Source organism: Etheostoma cragini, chromosome 15 (genome assembly GCF_013103735.1).
Source record: "Etheostoma cragini isolate CJK2018 chromosome 15, CSU_Ecrag_1.0, whole genome shotgun sequence".
Classification (NCBI taxonomy): Eukaryota; Metazoa; Chordata; class Actinopteri; order Perciformes; family Percidae; genus Etheostoma; species Etheostoma cragini.
In genome coordinates, this window is record NC_048421.1 from 23275446 (window position 1) to 23296458 (window position 21013).

The window sequence follows — 21013 nt, forward strand, 5'->3', positions numbered from 1 at the left end:
TCCAAGTATCTCCATCATTGCCCACGTGTGCGTTGAAGTCCCCCAGCAGAACTATGGAGTCCCCTACTGGAGCCCCATGCAGGACTCCATTCAAGGTCTCCAAGAAGGCCGAAAACTCTGAACTCTTGTTTGGTGCATAAGCACAAACAACAGTCAGAGTTTTCCCCCCCATCACCCGCAGGCGTAGGGAGGCGACCCTCTCGTCCACCGGGGTAAACTCCAACGCAGCGGCGCTCAGCCGGGGACTTGTGAGTATCCCCACACCCGCCCGGCGCCTCACACCCTGGGCCACCCCGGAGTAGGACAGAGTCCAACCCCTATCCAGGAGTATGGTTCCAGAACCGAGACTGCGCGTAGAGGTAAGCCCCACCAGATCTAACTGGTAGCGCTCCACCCCCCGCACAAGTTCCGGCTCCTTCCCCCACAGAGAGGTGACGTTCCATGTCCCCAGAGCCAGCGCCTGCCGCCCGGGTCTGGTCCGTCGAGGCCCCTGACCTTCGCCGCCACCCATATGACAACGCACCCGACCCCAGCGGTTCCTCCCACAGGTGGTGAGCCCATTCTCCTTTAAGTGGCACTGAAATGAGGCTCCAAAATCCACATTGCTGTTTGGTCCAGTAGATGGCAGTCGTTAAGACACTGTTGTTGTATTAGCACCTGGGTCTTGGTACCCAACCCTAATTCTGACTCTGTTTGGCAGGGTTTACAGACCAATCCTTTTATTTTGTGCTAAGATGGAAGGACTTGAACCATTAAGAGACGCTATGGGTTGCAGTTACGCACCTAGAACACAAATGGAATGTCAACTATTACATGACCAGTGTAGATAGCTATCATTTCTCAGCATGTCTTTTGCGCTACATTTGTATGAAATGGACAGCTGAAAAATGCAACACAAACATCAATTCAATTATGATTAAAATGATTTCAGTTTAACTTGTATGATTGCAAACTGTGTATAATTACTAATAATAATTATTCTGTTGGCACACTCCAGGCACTATAGCAAGGCTCTAGAAAATGCTATATTGCCAGTATGTTGGTCTTTTCTCTTCTCTCCACCACTTTTGTTTTGTGCATTAATGAACCTATAGGGGCAGCTTGAATGTGTTTTGTTAATTATACCCAGCTACTGTCAGTCCTCTCTCTCTCTCTTCCTTTCTTCTCTGTGTCGTTGAGTATCTCTTCCTCTCTGTGAAATAAAACAACCAGCTTTGTCTCTGGAGCTCTGAGTGGGTCTCTCTCTGTTTATCTTTTTTTTTTTTTTTTACGTGTTTGTCTGCCTATCTCTCTCAAGACAGTGTACCAGCAGGTGTTTTGGAAGTGAAGCATGATGGGAACTGTGTGTCATAGTGAGTGAATTTGCTTGTCTGTGGCTGCTTTCTAACTGTTCTTCCTATATACTCTGTGTGTGTGTGTGTGTGTGTGTGTGTGTGTGTGTATATAGACATAAATGCTACCACTGTATCCATTGCATGACAATGGTATACCAACACAAACAACTGTCTCCCATCACCTTTACTACAGGCCAGTAGTGCGGCTGCCCCAGCAACTTGACGACAGCTGGGATACCGTAGTGCAGCCGCACAGCATTCTGGGCCAGCTCGGCGTCCTGGTGGCGAGAGGTGAGGTGACGAAGGGCACAGACTGCCGGCTCAGCAACGTCCTCTTTTTCCCCAGCTCGAAGCACGGCGTGGATCAACGCCTCCACACCGCCATACTGAGTCACCATAGTCTGAGGGACGACAGGTAGAAAAGAAGAAAATGACTCATCTGAAATGCAGGTGTGCAGTGACGCGTGAACATGAAGGCTACTAAGTACAACACAGAAATGCATTGGGAGATTAAAAAAACAATACATTTATGTAATGTCTTTGTGTGTCCCGTCTTGAAAGCAATGACAAAACAAAATTTCAATGAGGTGAATCGTTTTTTTAAATAGATTTTCAGAGAGCAGAGTCGAAAAGTGTACACAGAAAGTAAAATCGTTCAATACCTAAACACTGCAGCATAAGCACACAAACACACACAACCTGCACTGGCTTTTCTTCACACAATAGACACAAGGAGACTATAGCTTTTAAAAGCTCTGCATGGCACACAGAACCTCGGATCCTAGGTGTGTCTGTGAATGTTGATTAATGTGATTATAACACATATGTAACTTGCATAAGTATGCATACATAGTATTAGATTAAAAGTTAAAAAAGTGCGTTTGCATTGGAGTCAAACAGAGCTAAGGCTGCATTCACCTAAACTTTTAAGTGTGGTTCAGATTAATGCTGGGGAAAAAGCTGTCAATCAAATGTTGGCGAGGACTAAACCAGCCGGTCCGGTTACTGGTGTGGTTTATATGTGGTATAAAATCAAAGAAGACCAACCACAGTCTTCCATGTTATGTTATTATATGTATATGGGTATATTTTAGCATCAATTCAACTGTCAAGGATGCCATCTGTATGAGCAGTCGTAATAAACATTATCTTCTGGTAACCATGGTACACTCATACAAGTCATAAAGAGTGCAGGGTCTTTTTGGAAGTGAAAATGATTTACTACCAAGGTGTGTGGTGTATTTTAGCACTTCTGAAATGTACCCACCACACTGTCATTATCATGAATATGCCACAAAACAATATTATTGCGATTGCAATATTCTGCAATATATTGTGATTTATAACCTTCTTTCCAACTTCTAATTTTTCCCAATTTCAAATGACGTCCCCAAAAGGAAACTTTTTCAACATCTGTGTAATCTACAAAATACAAATTTCTCTGTTCGTTCATATATTGCTGCAAAATGGGATTGTCAAACAGACAAAACAGACCAACACATATAAATACTCCATACTTGCACGTGTATCGATACAGTATTGCCACCGAAAATATCGCTTTATCGATTTTTGAACCAGCCAAAATTTTTACATGTCTAATAATCAAAGACTTAGGATTTAGTTGTGTTAAGTCATCACCACTTTGTATTTGTTATGTGCTCAGAACATGGCTTTACTATTTGAATATGTAGTTATGTCCTCTGAAAACCTATTAATGAGGTTTGGGTTGTCTTTGTCGACCCTTTTGTGTCTTTCCCCAAATGATTTTGTCACTTTTTCAACGTTTGTCAACTTTTTCTGAGCCCTTTTGAAATTTCAGTTTTTTTGTTGTTTTTACATTTGTCACTTTTTCACATTTTCGTCACATTTCCTGACTTTTTTTCTTTAGACTTTTAAAGTTCTTTTACCAATTGGATTTTCTCCAAATGCTATAGAATTGACAAAAAAACCAAATTCAATGAGAGTGAACTGATTATTATTTTTTTTTTACTTGTGAGAAACACAAATTTCTCATATAGAAACTTTTAGAAAGGGGTCAAATTTGACCCGAAGACAACAGGAGGGTTAATGGAATAGGGAATCCCATCAAGAGGAGAAAGGGTATGTCCAAAACAATAATGGATCCAGTTCTGGACTACAATGGGATTGCAGCATGCAATGGCCCCAAGAGCCTCTCTCACAATACAGAGGATGTGTGAGATTTTAGGCTTGGTTGATATTTGGGGAATTTTAAACTCAGCTGGGATAGACTATATATTTTTTTCATCAGTGCACAATAAACCTAGGATAGATTTTTATTTTACTTGTTTGTCCAACTCCCTGGCTCGCTCTGCTATAGGATGTGTGATGGGAAATATTGTTTTCTCTGAGCCTGCATGGGAGCCTCTGCCTCAAATTGAGAGAAAATGGTTTTATGGTGCCTTAACTCCTACGTTTTACAGAAAACAGAAAATATAGAATGGCTTAGGTCTGAGCTAAAAGATGTAATTGGCAATCAGTTGGTCCTTAGTGTTGTATCCAGGGGTGGCATTGAAGGCCTTAAAGGCTGCGATCAGGGGCGGCACTGTATAAAATTCATTTATTAAGGGGAATATTGCTAAAGCACTGTTACAAACCCCAATTCCAATGAAGTTGGGACATTGTCTAAAACCTAAATACAAACAGAATACAATTTTCAAACTGATACATTTTATAATTTTTTTTGCAAATATTCACTCATTTGGAATTTGATGCCTGCAACATGTTCCAAAAAAGCTGGGACAGGGGCATGTTTACCTCGGTGTTACATCACCTTTTCCTTTAACAACACTGAATAAGCGTTTGGGAACTGAGGAACTCCCATTCGTGTTTGATGTACGACGTCATTTGTTCAACAGTCTGGGGTCTCCGTTGTCATATTTTACACATATGAGCAAAGAAAGGAATAACTCAAGTAGGTGATCTCTTTAAGGAAGGGATTATAATGAACTTTGAAGTAATGTATGACATCCCAAGGACACATTTTTTATTAATATTTCTAAGTTAAGAACTTTATATCTTCTAAGCAAAACCAATCAGTCAGCATCCCTGCACTCTCAAAGGGAGGGGTTGGATTTTATCAATATATAACTCGCTTGCATCTGTCACCCCGGCACTGGGCTCTCCCTCAGCCATGCTCACTATTGGTTCTCCACTCAATCAGTATGATCGTTTACTATCCCCAGCCGATTAGCATTTCTCACCTGTTGCCTGTTTAAGCTTGTTAACCTGTTTCAGTTCATTAACCCTCGTGTTGCTTTCCCGCGACCTGGACATTTTTGTTTTTCTGAGTCAAAACTTAAAATTAAAAACCTTTTATCAAGGTTATGGTTGTCTTTTGAGCTAGCTAGCTTGATTGATAGCTGTCCTCCAGAGTGAACAGAACTGTGTCTATGACAGATTAGATTCATTTTACATTAGAATTCAACCAAGCCATGCAATAACTCTGCATAACAGATCGCTGCAAAGTATAACAGACCACTGCCATGGACATAGTTCTGATCACTCTGGAGGACATCCATCAATCTGCAGAGAGAGGTCCGGTTAATTCATCAGTTGTGGCAAAAGTCTGAGAACACCATGGAAGGTTTTAACATTACTTTAATATTTCTGGAGAGAATGATATATTTGATTCAGGGTTAATGGCTGAAGAAGTAAAAAGTAGAAATGAAATGAAAAGGAGAAGCAGAAAACAGGGCAGAGAGCATGAGAGGTTTAATGACACAAAGAGCTGGATGACAAAATTAAAGAAGACAGACATGAAGTCTTTGGAAATGTCAACAGACTTTAACAATTACAGGGCAGAAACCATAATCAGATGATGCAAACATTTTATGCATCTTTTAGAAATGCAGTTATACATACTATATTCCCAGTTACCTAGCACTTACTGTATGGCAGGAATATGTCAGCACTTCAGGGTTTGACATATTGAATTGGGCTACCTTCAAATCCAGCAACAAAAAACCCACCCATGCAATAAATTTGTATTCAAATCAATATTTTGTGTCAAATTATTGATCTATTTGTAGCAAGCCACTTCACATCATGGTCCTGCATCCCCGTCGGAGTTGTATTCACTAAAATTACCTTACATATGTCATTCTCAGCCTTTCCAGTGGAGTGGAGGCTGCAGATTAATACCATTGGTTTGAAAATCACATGTTCAACATTAAAGCATAGCCGATATGTCCAGATGTCCACACACATGTAGCCATGTAGCCATCTCATAATGGTTACCTTGTTGTGTGAGTTATTACAGGTGAGGTTTGACAGGATGCCGGTGGCGCACGTCAACATGTTGACGTCATCTGAGCCCAGCTGGGTGACCAATATCTGCAGCAGACCATCTAATCCCTCCTACAGCGAGAGACCAGTGGAGACAGACAGACAGACAGACAAAGAACAAATAAACAAGTCAATTACAGCTTGGTTTAAGCTCCAAAGCATACATAATTAGTTACGCATGTTTAATAAAATTGTTTTATGTTTACAAGATATACTCTTGATAACGGTCCAGAAGGACCGAACCGTTAATTTTTAAAGGTCCCATGGCATGAAAAGTTCACTATATGAGTTTTTCAACATATGTATATAAGTATAATATGAGTTCCCCCAGTCTGCCTATGGTCCCTCAGTGGGTAGAATTGGAGATAGGTGGAACCCGAGCCCTGAGTATTCTGCTCTTCCTTTGAGAAAATTAAAACTCTGATGAGCTTCAATACCTTATGACCTCATAAGGGGCAAGGTCCCTCCCCTTTTCCTGCTTTGCCCGCCCAGAGAATTTAGCCCACCCAGAAGAGAGAGACATCATGGCTTTTAAACAAGCAAAGTGGCAGTTGGTCAAGGCCACACCCCTAGCCTCCACCTTGCCCCCCCCCCTTCTCTCCTTCTCAAAAACTACAAACTCTACAATGCCACATCCTACGGAAAGCTCATTGTGGGTCTGGCTCTAGTTGCTCAAATTCTGCACCAAGGCTGAATTTTGGGAAAGAGACTTCAGATACAGTATTAGGGACCACTAAGGTCTATATAAAAGAGACTTCAGATACAGTATTAGGGACCACTAAGGTCTATATAATGAGACTTCAAATACAGTATTAGGGGACCACTACGGTCTATATAAAAGAGACTTCAGATTCAGTATTGGGGGACCACTACGGTCTATATAAAGAGACTTCAAATACAGTATTAGGGGACCACTACGGTCTATATAAAAGAGACTTCAGATACAGTATTGGGGGACCACTAAGGTCTATATAAAAGAGACTTCAGATACAGTATTAGGGACCACTAAGGTTTATATAAAAGAGACTTCAGATACAGTATTAGGGGACCACTAAGGTCTATATAAAGAGACTTCAGATACAGTATTAGGGGACCACTAAGGTCTATATAAAAGAGACTTCAGATACAGTATTAGGGGACCACTATGTCTATATAAAAGCATTCAAAAAGCACCATGTCATGGGACCTTAAAGAAATGGTGATGCTACAGTAAGAGAAGTATGCAGGATAAGCACCAGCACAGAATAATTGTTTGGATGTTCAATTTTTCATAAAAATAGGTTTAAAAGACTGAACACTGGAAGTAGGCTATTAGCAGGCCTGTAAACTCAAATATATGCTGTTCAGTATTCACCAGTACCAAAAATAAAATTATATTGACACAACTACTGACTACACAACCACTTGTGTCTAACACTGTTCTGAATGCAATATTTTGCAAGTAACCTGGAACTCTCTCTCTATCATCCCTCTCACATTTGATGAAAGGCCTTAATTTTTATAATGTGTTAATGCCCAATCCACAGTATGAGGTTGACAGAATGAGGCAGAGGGAACGAGACCGGCCCCAGACCAGTTGTCAAACCAGCCAGCTGCTCGAACTAAAGACTAGTAGAGAAGCAGGTGAAAAATGTGGTGGAGAAACTACAAGGGTGCGAAGCAACCATGTCTTTATATGCTTGGAGAGACAGGTTAGGCAGGGGGGACACAGAGGGGATACTATGCAGCAAAAGGCCCGGCTAGAATCTTCCCGGGTCACTGTGACTCATCTTTACTACACGGTGCATGCGCTTTACCAGATGATTCACCGGGCAGCCTGTTCAATCATGTGCATGACAAAAATACTTCAATGTACCCAGTGCTTGAAGTGCGGAAATAGAGGTGACAGTACTTTCTAGCATTGGCAAATCATTATGACATTTGGCATTTCTACAGTGTTGACGGTTTCAGAAATAGATCAGACGCACAATGTAGTCGCGGTTGCCTTTTAACCCTTGTGTCAAAATTGAAAATCAACACTTTTGTGTTACCTTTTTCTAATTTTTTGTCCCTTTTTTCAACACTTGATGTTTTTTTTCAATGCTTGTAACTTTTTTTAATGTTTTCAGCACTACGTAATACTAACTTATTAACTTCCGTTTTATAGTTATTTTTGGAATTTATGGTCAATAAACCTCATTTATAGGAAATTATACCTAATGTTTGAGTTAGAAAAGCAGAAATTAGACTAAAATGAGAGGAAAGTATGATGATTGCAAGTGACAGGATGCTGCTTTGTTATCTTTAAAAAGAGCCAGCTGTTCGGGGAGCAAAACTACATCATGTGGTCCCTTGATCAGCCGTCAGACCGTCCATGTGTTTCATTACTCACGTTATTTATGACGTCTATGCCACTGACTAAGGTAACGTTAAGGTTGGTAGCTGCAGACTCCTCACTAACACCAGCTGTTCGCCCATATCAACGTCAATGTTACTCTGAAGCTCATGGATCACACTTGATGTTTCTGGGTGGGCGTGTGTCTGGCTCTCGCCAACATGTTCTTTTGGATTAGATTAGATAATAGTTCCCGCAGAGGGGAAATTCCTTTATTACAGCAGCAGTTTCCTACAGTAAAAAGCAAAACAACAAACAAGTAATCAACAGACCATGTGCAAAAATTATTGAATGAATGTACAGTGGCATTATGTTAAAGGTATTGTGAAGTAAAGTGAGGTGGTCATAGTGCCAAAAACATTTTGCAGTGTAAGTGACGTTAAAATTAAATTGAATATTTATATAAATAATATAGCAAAAGTAAGTTACCATAATTTAAATGATATTGAAGTGTGACCTTAATATAAATATTGATATAACCTAACCCTAACCCTAACCCTAACCCAATCTTTCTGACAATGATGCTTTTGTTAAGGAAGGTAGGTGAATGGCGGACCCAAAGTGCAGTGTAGGAAACTGAAGATGATGAATCCAGAAATGCACAAAAACAAAAAGAGCCCAGGAAACAAGCAGGAAAAAACAGGAATCAAATATAAAGTTTGTGTAAAAACAGAAAAGACAGGAACACTAACAAAACAGTACGCAGTAACACTACAATCCGAACTGAAAACACTAAAATTATCTGACAAGGGGAACACCAAGACTACATCCAGAGGGTAATGAGGTAACACGAGGCAGGTGACACAAGGGCTGGAAGACAGGTGGAAGACATCAGGTAATCACAAGAGCGGGAAAACACAGGAAGTAAATCTAGTCCAGAAAGCACAGAAAACCAGACTATCAAAATAAAACAGGAAACACAACATAGAGACACTTACAAGAGACAAAAAAAAACACAACTAGACAAGACAAGGGAGCAACCGAGGACTAAAACGTATACAAGACAAAAAAAATAACACAATCAAAAGGACAAAATATATTACAAAATACCAAACCAATGACAGCTTTCTCTGTCAGTTGTAGAGAACCGGCTACATGTGACAGGTAGTGGTATGCAAGAAAAAGTGCAAGTACAGTTAGTATAGTAAAATATAGAAGTATAGTAAACAGTAGAGGTGCAAGTGCTGCATACTGGTGAGTATTGTCCCACTTTGAGCACTGAATTTATCTTCATGGACGCAAGCCTGGCATTTGGTCAAATGCCTCAAAAAAAACTAGAAAATTGACATGATTACGAAAATACAAATGTAACCTGAACCTTAGTGGAAAATGTAATAAAAACTATGAAGTGTCCACCAATCACTGCGAGTCAGTAATTGCTGTGTTCAACTTCGGTCCAGTCCATCCCAACTGAGCGTTGACTAAAAGAGTTCCGGGTTAAACCAGAAAAATACTGGGGAAAAACGTCGATCCCGCTAGCTAGTAGTATTTTAGTATTAACAGAAGGTGCATCAATACGTGATAGGTTGAATATTCCTTCTGCATGTCTCCAAATGTATTTTCTTACTTGTATATCTTCTTTAAAAGATCTCATGAGAGGGACCTGTCTTCTGGAAACTGAAGGTTACAAGTCTGGGGCCCTGTGTGTGAGAAATGGTCAAGATCCAGATGTGAAGGGGGTCAAATCATAAGGATTGGGCCCTGAAAGAGTTGCTGTCATAGAGTGACAATAACACACTTAGGAGGTTTATTGGGGACCCGGAGTTGCAGAGGCCCACAAGAGTAGTGGTGTCTGTCTGATGATGAGAATCTCCTGAGTGTAGGATGATGTTAGGAATGAGTGGGTCCTGAAGGGCGGGTCCTAAAGACGGGTGAAGGATGTGTCGATTTTACATTTGTTGAGAATCTTTGAGCAGTGCATCTGATTGCATGTCCACAATTAGCTGCATTTAATCTAAAGCCATGGGATTTGTCATGTATGAAGTGTTACGTACCTGTTTGGTTGCAGCATCTGATAGATTGCGTAGAGTCCATAGACAGTTTTGGATCAGACGCTGACTAGAACCTGTAAGATGTTGGCCCAAAGCCTGCATACCACCTGGACAAAGATGGAAACAGATGTCGACAGACATATACACTCTACTCTGAATGTTCAACATCCATGATCAGAGATGCAGACTTACCAGCTTCTACTATCGCTGGCTTGTTGCTGGGACAGACAGAGAGCACTTTAAGAACGCGACTGGTGGTCCACAGGAGCTTCTCGTAGTTGTAGTTCCTTGTGATGAACACCAGACCCTCTGGGCCTCCATTGGCCAGGATGATCAGCTGAAACAGGAAGAAGTAGACGTCATGAAATAAGTAGACACATCGAGGATTTCCTTACAAAAATAGAACTATTATGCTTTTCCATGTTTTCTGTCATATCTATAATTGTCATAATGTTGGATTTCCATGTTAAACTATGGTCAAATAACGAGGTAAACATATTTTCAGAGAATTGTGTTGTCCTCCTGGGTTAAAAAACAGATAAAATCCTGACATTTTCATCCCTTTTTCAGACTTTTTTTGAGTTGCATTTTTTTAGTTTTCACTAACAACACCTTATTACCACAAGTTTTACAAAGTGTTTTGGAATCCATGGTTAATAACCCTCATTTATATCGGATTATACCTAATATTTCAGTTACAAAAGCGGATATTATGAGTTATTTTGACTCATAGTTAAGATCAGAGGAACGTACAGATGAGTTTAGTCAGGAATGAAATTGATCATTTGTATTTGCAAAGAGCGTTGTATGGAATCCAATCCAAAGTTTTGGGTAATTTGGTTAAAAATAAACTCAAATTTCAGATATAGACATTTTTGAAAGGGGTCAAATTTGATTCATTTGTCAAATTCGGGATTCCATAATTACTAGAATTGCCGTGAGTGGTTATTTTGACCGCCAAATTCCAAACTCTCAATACCCAATACCTCATTGTGATATTTATGCATGTATTGTGTTAGGACAAAATGTAAAATTTAACAAGTTTAATTATACACTTGAGTAGCCTTCGTGTTTCAATCATTCATATAATTACATAGACCATAAACTTTTACATAGGTCTGGAAATTAATTCAACAAGTTTGTTATTTGAACAACCAATACGCATCTTCATGACAATCCCATATGGTCCAGCGGTCAAGATCCCTGGTTTTCACCCATTGTCCCGGGTTCGACTCCCAGTATGGGAACTAGTTTATGGGTGGCAGGAGCTCCTACTGTAGGGAGTTGGGCTGGAAACTGGAGGGTTGCTGGTTCAAATCCACATATGGACGAAAGTATGGGGGTGAGAAGGTGCCAGTTTACCTCCTTGGCAGTGCCAAGGTGCCTTGAGCAAGGCACCGTTCCAAACTGTACAATTGATCATGATAACCATTTCCATGGGCAACCCCCCATACTCACTCTGATTTCTCTTCATTTGGTGCATGTACAGATGCTGAGCATGTGTGTAGTTCAGGCCTGTGTGTAATAACAACAGAGTGTAATATGGGATTATTAAAGTATAACGTATACATTATTTGACCGTGCCCAAGATTTAAAAAACAATACCGCGCAAATCCGAGCAGGGCCAAAATAGGTAAAAGTGATTTTTCTTTGAAAGATTTCTTTGCCTTTTGTATGATGCGTACATAAACAATTTTAAATGACTTTTTTGGGGAAAAGTCAGGTACCAGCAGGATTGTAGTTTTTTTATTTAGAAAGTTATTACACATTCTGTATAAATTTTGAATCGGTCAAAATGGCCATCATGGCTGTTCTTGTGTTAAGCCTCTGCAGTGTTAACCATGCGGCATTAAGCTTCATGCTAACGGCAGTAAAATGTCATCTTGGCTGCCAGTGTTGCTAAATTCTACCCAATGTCGGGTCACATTACTCCTGAAACATTTTCTTTTATGTAGCATATGATTTAGAAGCCTTTATCTGCGATTGTTGACAGCAGTAAGTGATGCTGTATTCCATTAGTGTCTACTGCCAACAACAGTGGCTAACGCCAAATAACTGTGATCTTAGGGGCCAATTCGGGTCACATTACTGCTAGAACATGTCCGGTTGTGTAGTATTTGGTCTAGAAGCTTTTATTGGTGATTGTTCACGGTGGAAAGTCCTGCTATATACTCGCTGGCGTTCTCTGGCTCTGTAGTAAATCTACACAGAGGAGATCTCAGAGACTCATGGATGTGCACTGGCCAATCAGAGCAGACTGGGGGACTTACAGAGACAGCGCTCCCGTGGACTGTGGATAATTGTCCACACAATGTGGACACAACCTGCACACAACCTCACATCAATGTGGACACAACCTGCACAATTGGTCTATTAACATTTTATCATACTATTTAATTTTTTAAGCAGTAATTCTCAACTTGTACAGAGTATGTTCATATTTTTGTTCTTGTATTTTATTCCTATTAATTCATGTATATTGTATGCATGTACATGTATTTCATGTGTATTGTATGTATTTTTATTGTATTCTAGTATTTCATTTAAATTTGTGACTGATTTTGCTGCTGCAACACTGTTATTTCCCATTTTATTGGGATCAATAAATATCTTTCTATATCTATCTATCTATCTATCTACAGAGAGTCTCATACAGAGGGTGAATATTGATGCAGCAGTCAGGGGCAGTATGAGAAAAATAAAGTTTTTTTTTAACATTAAAGCATGTAAACATGTTCTAACCTGAAAATGCTATATAATGGGTCCACGTTAAGGTCCTCTCCTCACCTTGCTCTCCTGATTGCCATATGACAGGAGCTGCAGACAGTCGGTGGTAATGGCCAGGAACTTGGGGTTGCTCTTTTTCAGTAAGGGAACCATCCTCTGCAGGCCATCAGCAAGGCGCACCGCCATCTTGGCCCCCTCTTGGTGCAGCAGCAGGTTGTGGAGGGTGGTGATGGAATAAAATAAGACTGATTCCACCGGTGAACTGCAGGAGGAGGAAGAGAGAGAGAGAACAGGATATGAAGACTTCATAAAAATAACTAATTTCAAGGGGCATTAGGCAATCTATGACCTTTACTGGCCTCTACCAGCCACCAATATCTCATTATTCACAAGGTTGTAAGACATCGGGTGAAAAATCATTAAGCAGTTGAAGAGAGTGTGTGTGTGTGTGTGTGTGTGCATGCGCCATGCCTGTGTGTGTGTGTGTGTTTAGTGAGTGTTCTTTAAAAACCTGAAATGCCAGCACCTGGTGAAGCAATGGGACATTAGTATGGATCAGCAACCTTTTGAACTTCTAACTTATAGGTAGAAAGTTAGTCCACCACTTTGTAGTGTCCAGCCTGAAATACTGTATCCCAGCAACTTTAAAATGGACAACCATGACCTCTGAGACATTCTTGTTCCCCTCAGAATGCATTGTATGAACTTTGCTGATCCTCTAAAACTGTAGGTAGTGTTGATTTTTGCAAAACTAATAACATTCCCATAACCCTCAGCTGTCCACACCACCACGGTGGATCCGAGACTGCATGGGAGAAGAAGGTACCATCAGCAGGTGGGCCTTGGAAATAACCGGTGGGTAAGAGAACAGGGTCACATGCTGATTCTGATAGCTTCACATTGGCTTTGGAGATTTATCAGCTACTGTGTGCCCAGCACTAGCAACTCCCGCTCTGCAGGGACATGCTGTCGCAAGGAGGTTCTGGGTCTCCCACAGAGGGTGGCGGCAACTATCCAGGATTCTGAGCCTCTTCCACACAGCAAAGGACACATTCCTTATCTGTGTACAGTGGACATGATATTGTTCTTGCTGGACCTGATCGGTACACAAAAAAGCCTTTTCCAAAGTAATGTGTATTTGGCAACCACCGCTGCCTTTCATGTGGGATTTGGAGGAAAAACAGGTATTCGAAATTCACTGGCGTGCCGTTTTACAAAGGGAGCGCACAGGCTTCTCCCTCCCCACCATGTGTTATAAACAAGAAGAGGTGGCAAAGAAAGCAACTATCTAAATTATTAATTTGTATGTAGTTTGTATGTAAGGATGTAGAATGGTGTATTTTCACTGAAGCACCACCAGGGGGGAAAACATAACTTATATGACGAGTCAGCCATGTTGGAGTGATCCGGATCAGACGAAAAGAGCGGCAACTTTGGAAGCAATCGTTTTTAAGTGTGAACGCGAAGTCCAAGCTGGTTGAACTGGGGGAGGCGATCAAGGTGGCCACCTTGAAGCCACAGGCCAAAGGTCCAACAGAGACCTGTTCGTTCAGCAGCACTGGGAGCTGCAGCATGGACAAAGAATGAGAACTTTATACAGGCTGCTTCCCCATCCTTGGGTACAAACTGACAGACTGGTGGAATGTGAACGTGGAGAGATTTCCCAGGCTGGCAACAGAGGCACAGGCAGAGCGGATTTCTTCAACTGCTGGACTAGAAGTCACCATGCCGTCATGCTATCTTCCCTCAACATGAACAAGTAACGTTAGGCAAAAACAGTGACCCTGTAAGTCTGATATACTGTATTATACTTTACTACAAGGCTCCTTTTCTGCAATATCAAATGATGGCTACTCACTAATGAATGGTGATGTTTGTTACACTTTACTACGAGGCTTACTACTTTTACCAGGTGTAAAAGTTAGTGAATCATAAATAAATAGTGGTATTTTTCACACTTTACAATACGGCTCCCATATGCCAGTTAAATATGTTTGTAACTAATTTGTAAAAGGTGATGTTTTACACTTTACCGGCAATTATGAATGTGTGTAAGTCAAAGAAAGGTAAAGAAATGAGAGGCCAAGAATCATCAAGATGAATCAACTTGCTACACACCAATGTGAGTTCACTAATAGGTCATAACATGTTATTTTTGATTCATAAAGGGTTCATAACCTAATTATTAAACCTATTACAAACAGTTCATAAACCTTTTTTAAGGTAGTCCTTTTATATTGAAACCAGTGAGACAGTCAAAATTATGACTATATTCTGGATAAGGAAACCCAATATATCTGAATGACAGCGGGTTTTGTGGGTACCCAGAAGCCTCCCCTTTACAGACATGCCCACTTTATCCTGGTCCCATGTTGTTTGTAGAAAAAACCATACTCTCATGCAGTAAATGTCTTATTACCACCAATTAGAAAAATGGGGAATACTTGAATACTATTGCATACTCTGGTCCCTTTACAGTCTTAGTGAAACCGTTGTTTAACGTCTTTAAAATGAACTGTTGTGACCGTAAGAATCACAGCCTCATAGACCACAAACTAGGGACCCAGGGCATTAAAGAATGTACAGGTTTCACAGGCATATTGACAATTAACATTTTTTTGAGGAGTTTCCAGAACAGAAGTGCTTGCCATCCAATTGTCTTTCTTACAGAAATCTCTAAGTGCCCAAGGTTTTTGATACAACATCAAAGCATGGGATTTTTGATGGTGTTCCTCAAGGTCTCGTTGTCCTAATGTGGTATTTTGACATTTGAGTTTTGACATTTCTTATCAATTCTGGAAATTTTTTAGATTGTTTATCAAACCTGTGTGTAAACCATTAAGTAGAGAGTATTTACTATTATTTGTATTATCATTTCATTACAAGAGTTATCTGGAGACACTTTACAGATAGAGTAGGTCTAGACCACACTCCAGAATTTACAAGGACCCAACAGTTCTGGTAGTTCCCTCCAGAGCAAGCAACAGTGCGACAGTGGCGGGAAAAAAAATCCTTTTAGGCAGAAACCTCGGACAGACCCAGGCTCTTGGTAGGCGAGGTCTGACGACCGGTTGGGGTTCAAATGAAGAGTGGAAATAACAGTTGTAGTAGTTCATGGCATAGCAGGGCACTGTGTGGCATTACAAGGCACAGCAGGATGTAGCAGGGCACCGCACAGCGTAGCAGGATGTAACATGGCATCCCAGAACATGTAGCGGGACCATGGCGACAGCTGCAACCATGATTTTGGAGCCTCCCTGATCCAAGGAAACATGCTGGGGGAAAAAAAACATAAGGACTCCGGGGAATGACTCCCCAGAGCTATTTGAGGGAACATGTTTACCTTAGCATGCGCACCAGTGCTGGTATCCCTCCAGATTTGAATATGGCCAGCAGTCCCTCCCTCTGGTGCGACAGGCTGTGCAGCACACTGGCCGCACAACGGGCTGTCTCCATATCAACCGCAGTTGTCATGGCGCGCACCACAGCACTGACCATGGCCGAAGATTGCACCAGCACCCGACGACTGGCTTCCTTACGTGTCAGCTGGTTGACTATCATGGCTGCCTTGTTCACCACAACCTAGACAGTAGAGAAAATATCTGTGTAATATTGGATTATTGTGTCTGAAAACTCACTTAGAAAATCCTAAGTAATTCAGTTGTAAGACAGTAGGCATACCGGATCTTCGTCCCCCAGCAGCTTGGTGAGCTCTGGTACTGCCCTAGTGGCCAGCTCGGCGTCGTCCTGGTAGTTTATCAGGTGGACTATAGCTGTCTTTAGCAGCTGGGAAGGCTCTGCAAGACGTTGCACATTACTTTGCTGTGAAGGATCTGATTGGACGGGCATGGCCGCCTCCCCCTCCACTAGGGTCTCTGGGAACATGGCGGCCCTGACGCGCTGAGCCCGGGTTAGAGAGTACTGAGCGTCTAAATCTGTCATAGGTAGATAGAGAGATAAAAAGTTAGAACATAAGACTGCTAGTGTGTGTGTCCTTGTGTGTGTGTGTGACACAAGACATTTAAGAATTCCTCTTGATATCTGGAGATGATGGACATGGGATAATTTAATAGCAGCCCAATGGGTGAGCGCCAAGTGGCGTAGTCTGCTTTATTAATAGTGTCTTGGGAGTCTTTTTTTAAAAAGGAACAAAGCGGGTCACACTATTTTCTTTATATATTGCTTGTAACAACTAATTCTATCCACATTTCATAACTTAACAACAAAATATTTTAAAATAAAATAATATAGGACTGTCATTATAAGGTAACACTTTACTTGACAGTATTGGCATAATCATGACATGACACTGTCAAGAATGTGTCATAAACTTATAAACAAGTTATGAACGTTTATGTCATTAAGTGTGATTTAGTTTTTGTCATGAGAAGTTGACAATAATCAAAGTGACATTACCATATGTTTTCTAGACAGGTGGACTGATACCAATAGTATGGATAGAATCTATAATTATCCCTATTAAAAACCTGGGAAAGATCCACAGGTTTCTGGTAACTTCAGACCAATAGCACGACCAATAGCACTTATACCCAAAGTGGGGAAAACAATGAAAAGAAGAAAAAAGAAAAGGCTTAAATATGCAGTTGAGACTAAAGTATTGACACAAATTTATCAGAGGTTTGGTAGAGGCAGAAGTACCAAGCTCAAGTTAATAATGAATTTGTTGCGGCTGTCTTTTTTGATATTGAGAAAGCATGCGACATGATGAAGGAAGGCCTTTTGATTAAGTTAAAGCATATGGGGCTCAAGGGAAGAGTGTTCAATAATGGTCAAGATTACTGGGGTGACAAGTGAGCGTATTAAGGAGAAAATGGTATCCCGCAAGGCACTATTATTGGTCCTTTATTGTTCTCCATTATGATAAATGACATGTTTAATGAAGTTGAGAATATAGTGGATGTGGCGTTGTTTGCAGACGATGGCGTTTTATGGACAAGAGGGACAAATGTTGAATTTGTGGTGAATGAGAGCGTTTTCACACCTGTAGTTTGTTTGCTTTGGTCTGAATCAGTTGGCAAGTTTGTAAACATGGAGCAATTTGCCCTCGGTCGGTTTGGTTCGTTTTGGTTTCACATTTGGAAAAATCCAAGCGTACCAATATGCACAATTACAAATCACGCAAAAACATCCACTCCTCTTATTGGTTGGATGTTTCTGGGGGCGGGAGCAAGATAGTAAATATAAGAACAAGATCCTGTGTTCTGCGGATTAGTGCATATTATTGTATCTCCATGGTCAAACCAGCTCATTTCATTACATGATCAGACATTGTTTCGCAAGAGACGTTACTACATCTGCTCTGGTCACCAGACACTCTGCTCTGCCGTGTCTGTCTCAAATTTTTGCGGATTCTCGTTTGACGATACGAGTGACGGACGGCGAGCTTGATCGCAGTTCATTTCTGAAACACTTTAAGCTGCTACAGTTAGCTGCTCTGCTACATCGCAGATTGCTAAGCTACCTGACTACAGGAGACATTAGCTCATGTTATTCTACACTGCCTTAAATATCAGGAAGAAAAACAAAGATTACATTGCAAGGAAAACAGTTAGGGTTAAACTTAGACATTCTACAAAGAAGCACTTAATATTTGTTAAGTATGTATTTAGCTTCCTGGGGAATACAGGACTACTTGCCCCTTGCACTGTTTAATACTGCAATACAATAGAAGCATAGGTATAAGAATCTAGTCTAAGTATACACTATGTCAGGTCTTCTTGTTCTTTCCAGTGCTTCTACGTTTAAAGTTGAACCGTGAAGGTGAAAATACTATAGTATATATTTTAGGTAACTTTTGATTTTTCTTCAATTTTCTATGTACACCATATGTAATTATTAATGTTTTTTTTTTTATATTTGCAACTTTGCCATCTGTAAGTGGGGATTTTTTGGATGCAATTCTACAGCCCCAAAAGCACCGGAATGTTTAGATAAGGTGGTGTTGAAATATAGAAAAGGTCACGGGGCTTCTGGGTAATATTCTAAGCTCATGCAGAACCTGGGGGATGGACCGTGGGCGGCCCTCAAAGTACAAGCATCACTTCGTCAACCCAAGCTTAAAACGGCCGGCTATCTCATCTAACACCTGGGACTGAAACGTTTGCAAGGCAAAATGTTTGCGTGGAATTATTTCCTGGAGGTAGATATTAAATTTCCTCCCGTGGGTGTCATGTGATGTGTGAGAAGCGGAGTGACTATGATAGATAATCTCACGCCGTAGATAAAGCTTAATAGTAAAGACGGAGGAATGGATGGACAGAGAAAATGGTTTCTTCTCAACAATTCAAAAAAGTTAATAAGTTGAACATGTTAACTATGTTAGAAACTGATACATATTATAAACACAATAAATCAATCCTTCATTTAGTGGTGTCTTAGATAATCATGTGTGTTGGACAGATTAATGGGCAAAAAATATATATTTGAATTATGAGCCTCCAAATTAAAGTACTGTCAAATTGACTAACATATTAACAGATGGTGTCCCATTGGTTTATTTATTTTAGCAAACACAAGAACAATAAATACAGAAGAAAAAGCAATACAAATATTCATAAAAGATGATAAAGATGAAGGTCCGATTGTGCAACCTGTTCTCACTCCGCACTCTCAATGGTCAAAGGTCAAGGGGAAGGTAGCAATCAAACAATAAGTGTACATCATGCATGGAATACAACTGCATTGCTTTTATTTTGAAGGCGACCGCTTTTTGTTGTTGCTTGCAGTTTCTACTTCTCTGGTTGGAAGTCGCAATTACAAACAAGTAGAAGAAGTAATGTGTTGGTGAGCCGCGAACTGAGCTCCCAAGACGTCAACATGGACACGAGTGAGCTGTTATCCCCAAAAAATGTCAGCTGATGAGAAAGATAGAGAGATTGATACAGAGCGGCAAGTTTTTAACCAAACATGGCCTTCTAGGTATTTCACTAGGGAAGTCAAAGGTAAAGCCGTGGGCTTAGTTTGGGTAACAGATCGCTGTGTTGAAGGATTATAATGCAGAGGGGGATCGGACATCTGAAGCTCTGCTAGTTAATCGGCCAAAGCAACAAGGTTTTTTTTACCAAGAGTTGCTCACCCATGGTTATAGCATTCAATACCAGCTTTGTGAAGGGGTATTTCTTAAAGAGTGTTTGGTGGACTCTGCTGCACTAATATGCCCAGAGATGGCATTTGAGCGTGTGTCGCTTTCCAGGCAAACAGTTACGCAAAGGATTGGGGACATCGCAGGAAACCTGGAGATTCAGCTGCAAAACAGACAATGTGGAACTTCTCTCCTTGGATCTGGATGAAAGCTGGGATGTCCACAACACAGCCCAGTTACTAATGTTTGTACGTGGGATAAGGAAAGACTCTGAGAAAACGGGGGATCTAGCAGCAATGAGTTAATGAGAGGGATGGTGACGGGGAGTGATGTGTTCACTGAGGTAAATGCACATTGTAACTAAATGGTAGTTAATTGGAACAAACTGGCATGTGTTACAACCGATGGTTGTCCCAATCTGACAGGAAACAATGTTGGACTTTTGAAGCAGATGCGAGATAAAGTGACTGAAGTGAAATGAAATTGGTATTTCTGCATTGTATTATACATCAGCAGGTGTTGTGTGAGTCAGTGCTAAAACTGAACCATGTTCTTGATCTTGTAACTTCATCAGGGCAAGAGTGTTACATCACAGGCAGATTGTGTCACTTTTAGAGGAGCGTGAACATGGTGACATAGGCTACCATACCATATAGTCTACTACTCAGCCTGGGCTACCACACAGCCGTCAGGTTGCCTCAGCGTTGGCTACCACACAGCCGTCAGGTTGCCTCAGCCTGGGCTACCACACAGCCGTCAGGTTGCCTCAGCCTGGGCTACCACACAGCCGTCAGGTTGCCTCAGCCTTGGCTACCACACAGCCGTCAGGTTGCCTCAGCCTGGGCTACCACACAGCCGTCAGGTTGCCTCAGCCTGGGCAAGGTGATTAAAAGAGCATGGGACCTGAGAGCAGAGATTTGAGAGTTGTGTGATATGAAAGGCAAAGACATCCCAGAGCTCTCAGATGTAAACTGGATGGCTGACCTTGAATTTGCTGTTAATGTGACTGCACTAATGAATGAATTAAACACCAAACTGCAAGGGCCTATTTGCACATGAAATGCATAATAGTGACATAATGTTGGCATTTTGTACTACTAACGGTCATCGGCCTCATCCTGGACGGTGATGAGTCGTCCTACAGACGGGAGGTTGATCAGCTGGCTCTCTGGTGCGATCA

General features: G+C 41.1%; 1 protein-coding gene across 1 annotated transcript in view; it reads right to left on the reverse strand.

Annotated features, from left to right (window-relative positions):
- Nucleotides 1-21013, reverse strand: part of jupb (junction plakoglobin b) — an 80495-nt gene that overhangs the window by 26853 nt on the left and 32629 nt on the right. The window contains exons 4-10 of the mRNA XM_034894920.1: nucleotides 16413-16666; nucleotides 16075-16313; nucleotides 12792-12993; nucleotides 10197-10341; nucleotides 10008-10111; nucleotides 5592-5711; nucleotides 1517-1735 (exon numbers count right to left, since the gene is read on the reverse strand). Coding sequence (XP_034750811.1) covers nucleotides 1517-1735; nucleotides 5592-5711; nucleotides 10008-10111; nucleotides 10197-10341; nucleotides 12792-12993; nucleotides 16075-16313; nucleotides 16413-16666 — 1283 coding nt within the window. The remainder of the gene's footprint in view (nucleotides 1-1516; nucleotides 1736-5591; nucleotides 5712-10007; nucleotides 10112-10196; nucleotides 10342-12791; nucleotides 12994-16074; nucleotides 16314-16412; nucleotides 16667-21013) is intronic.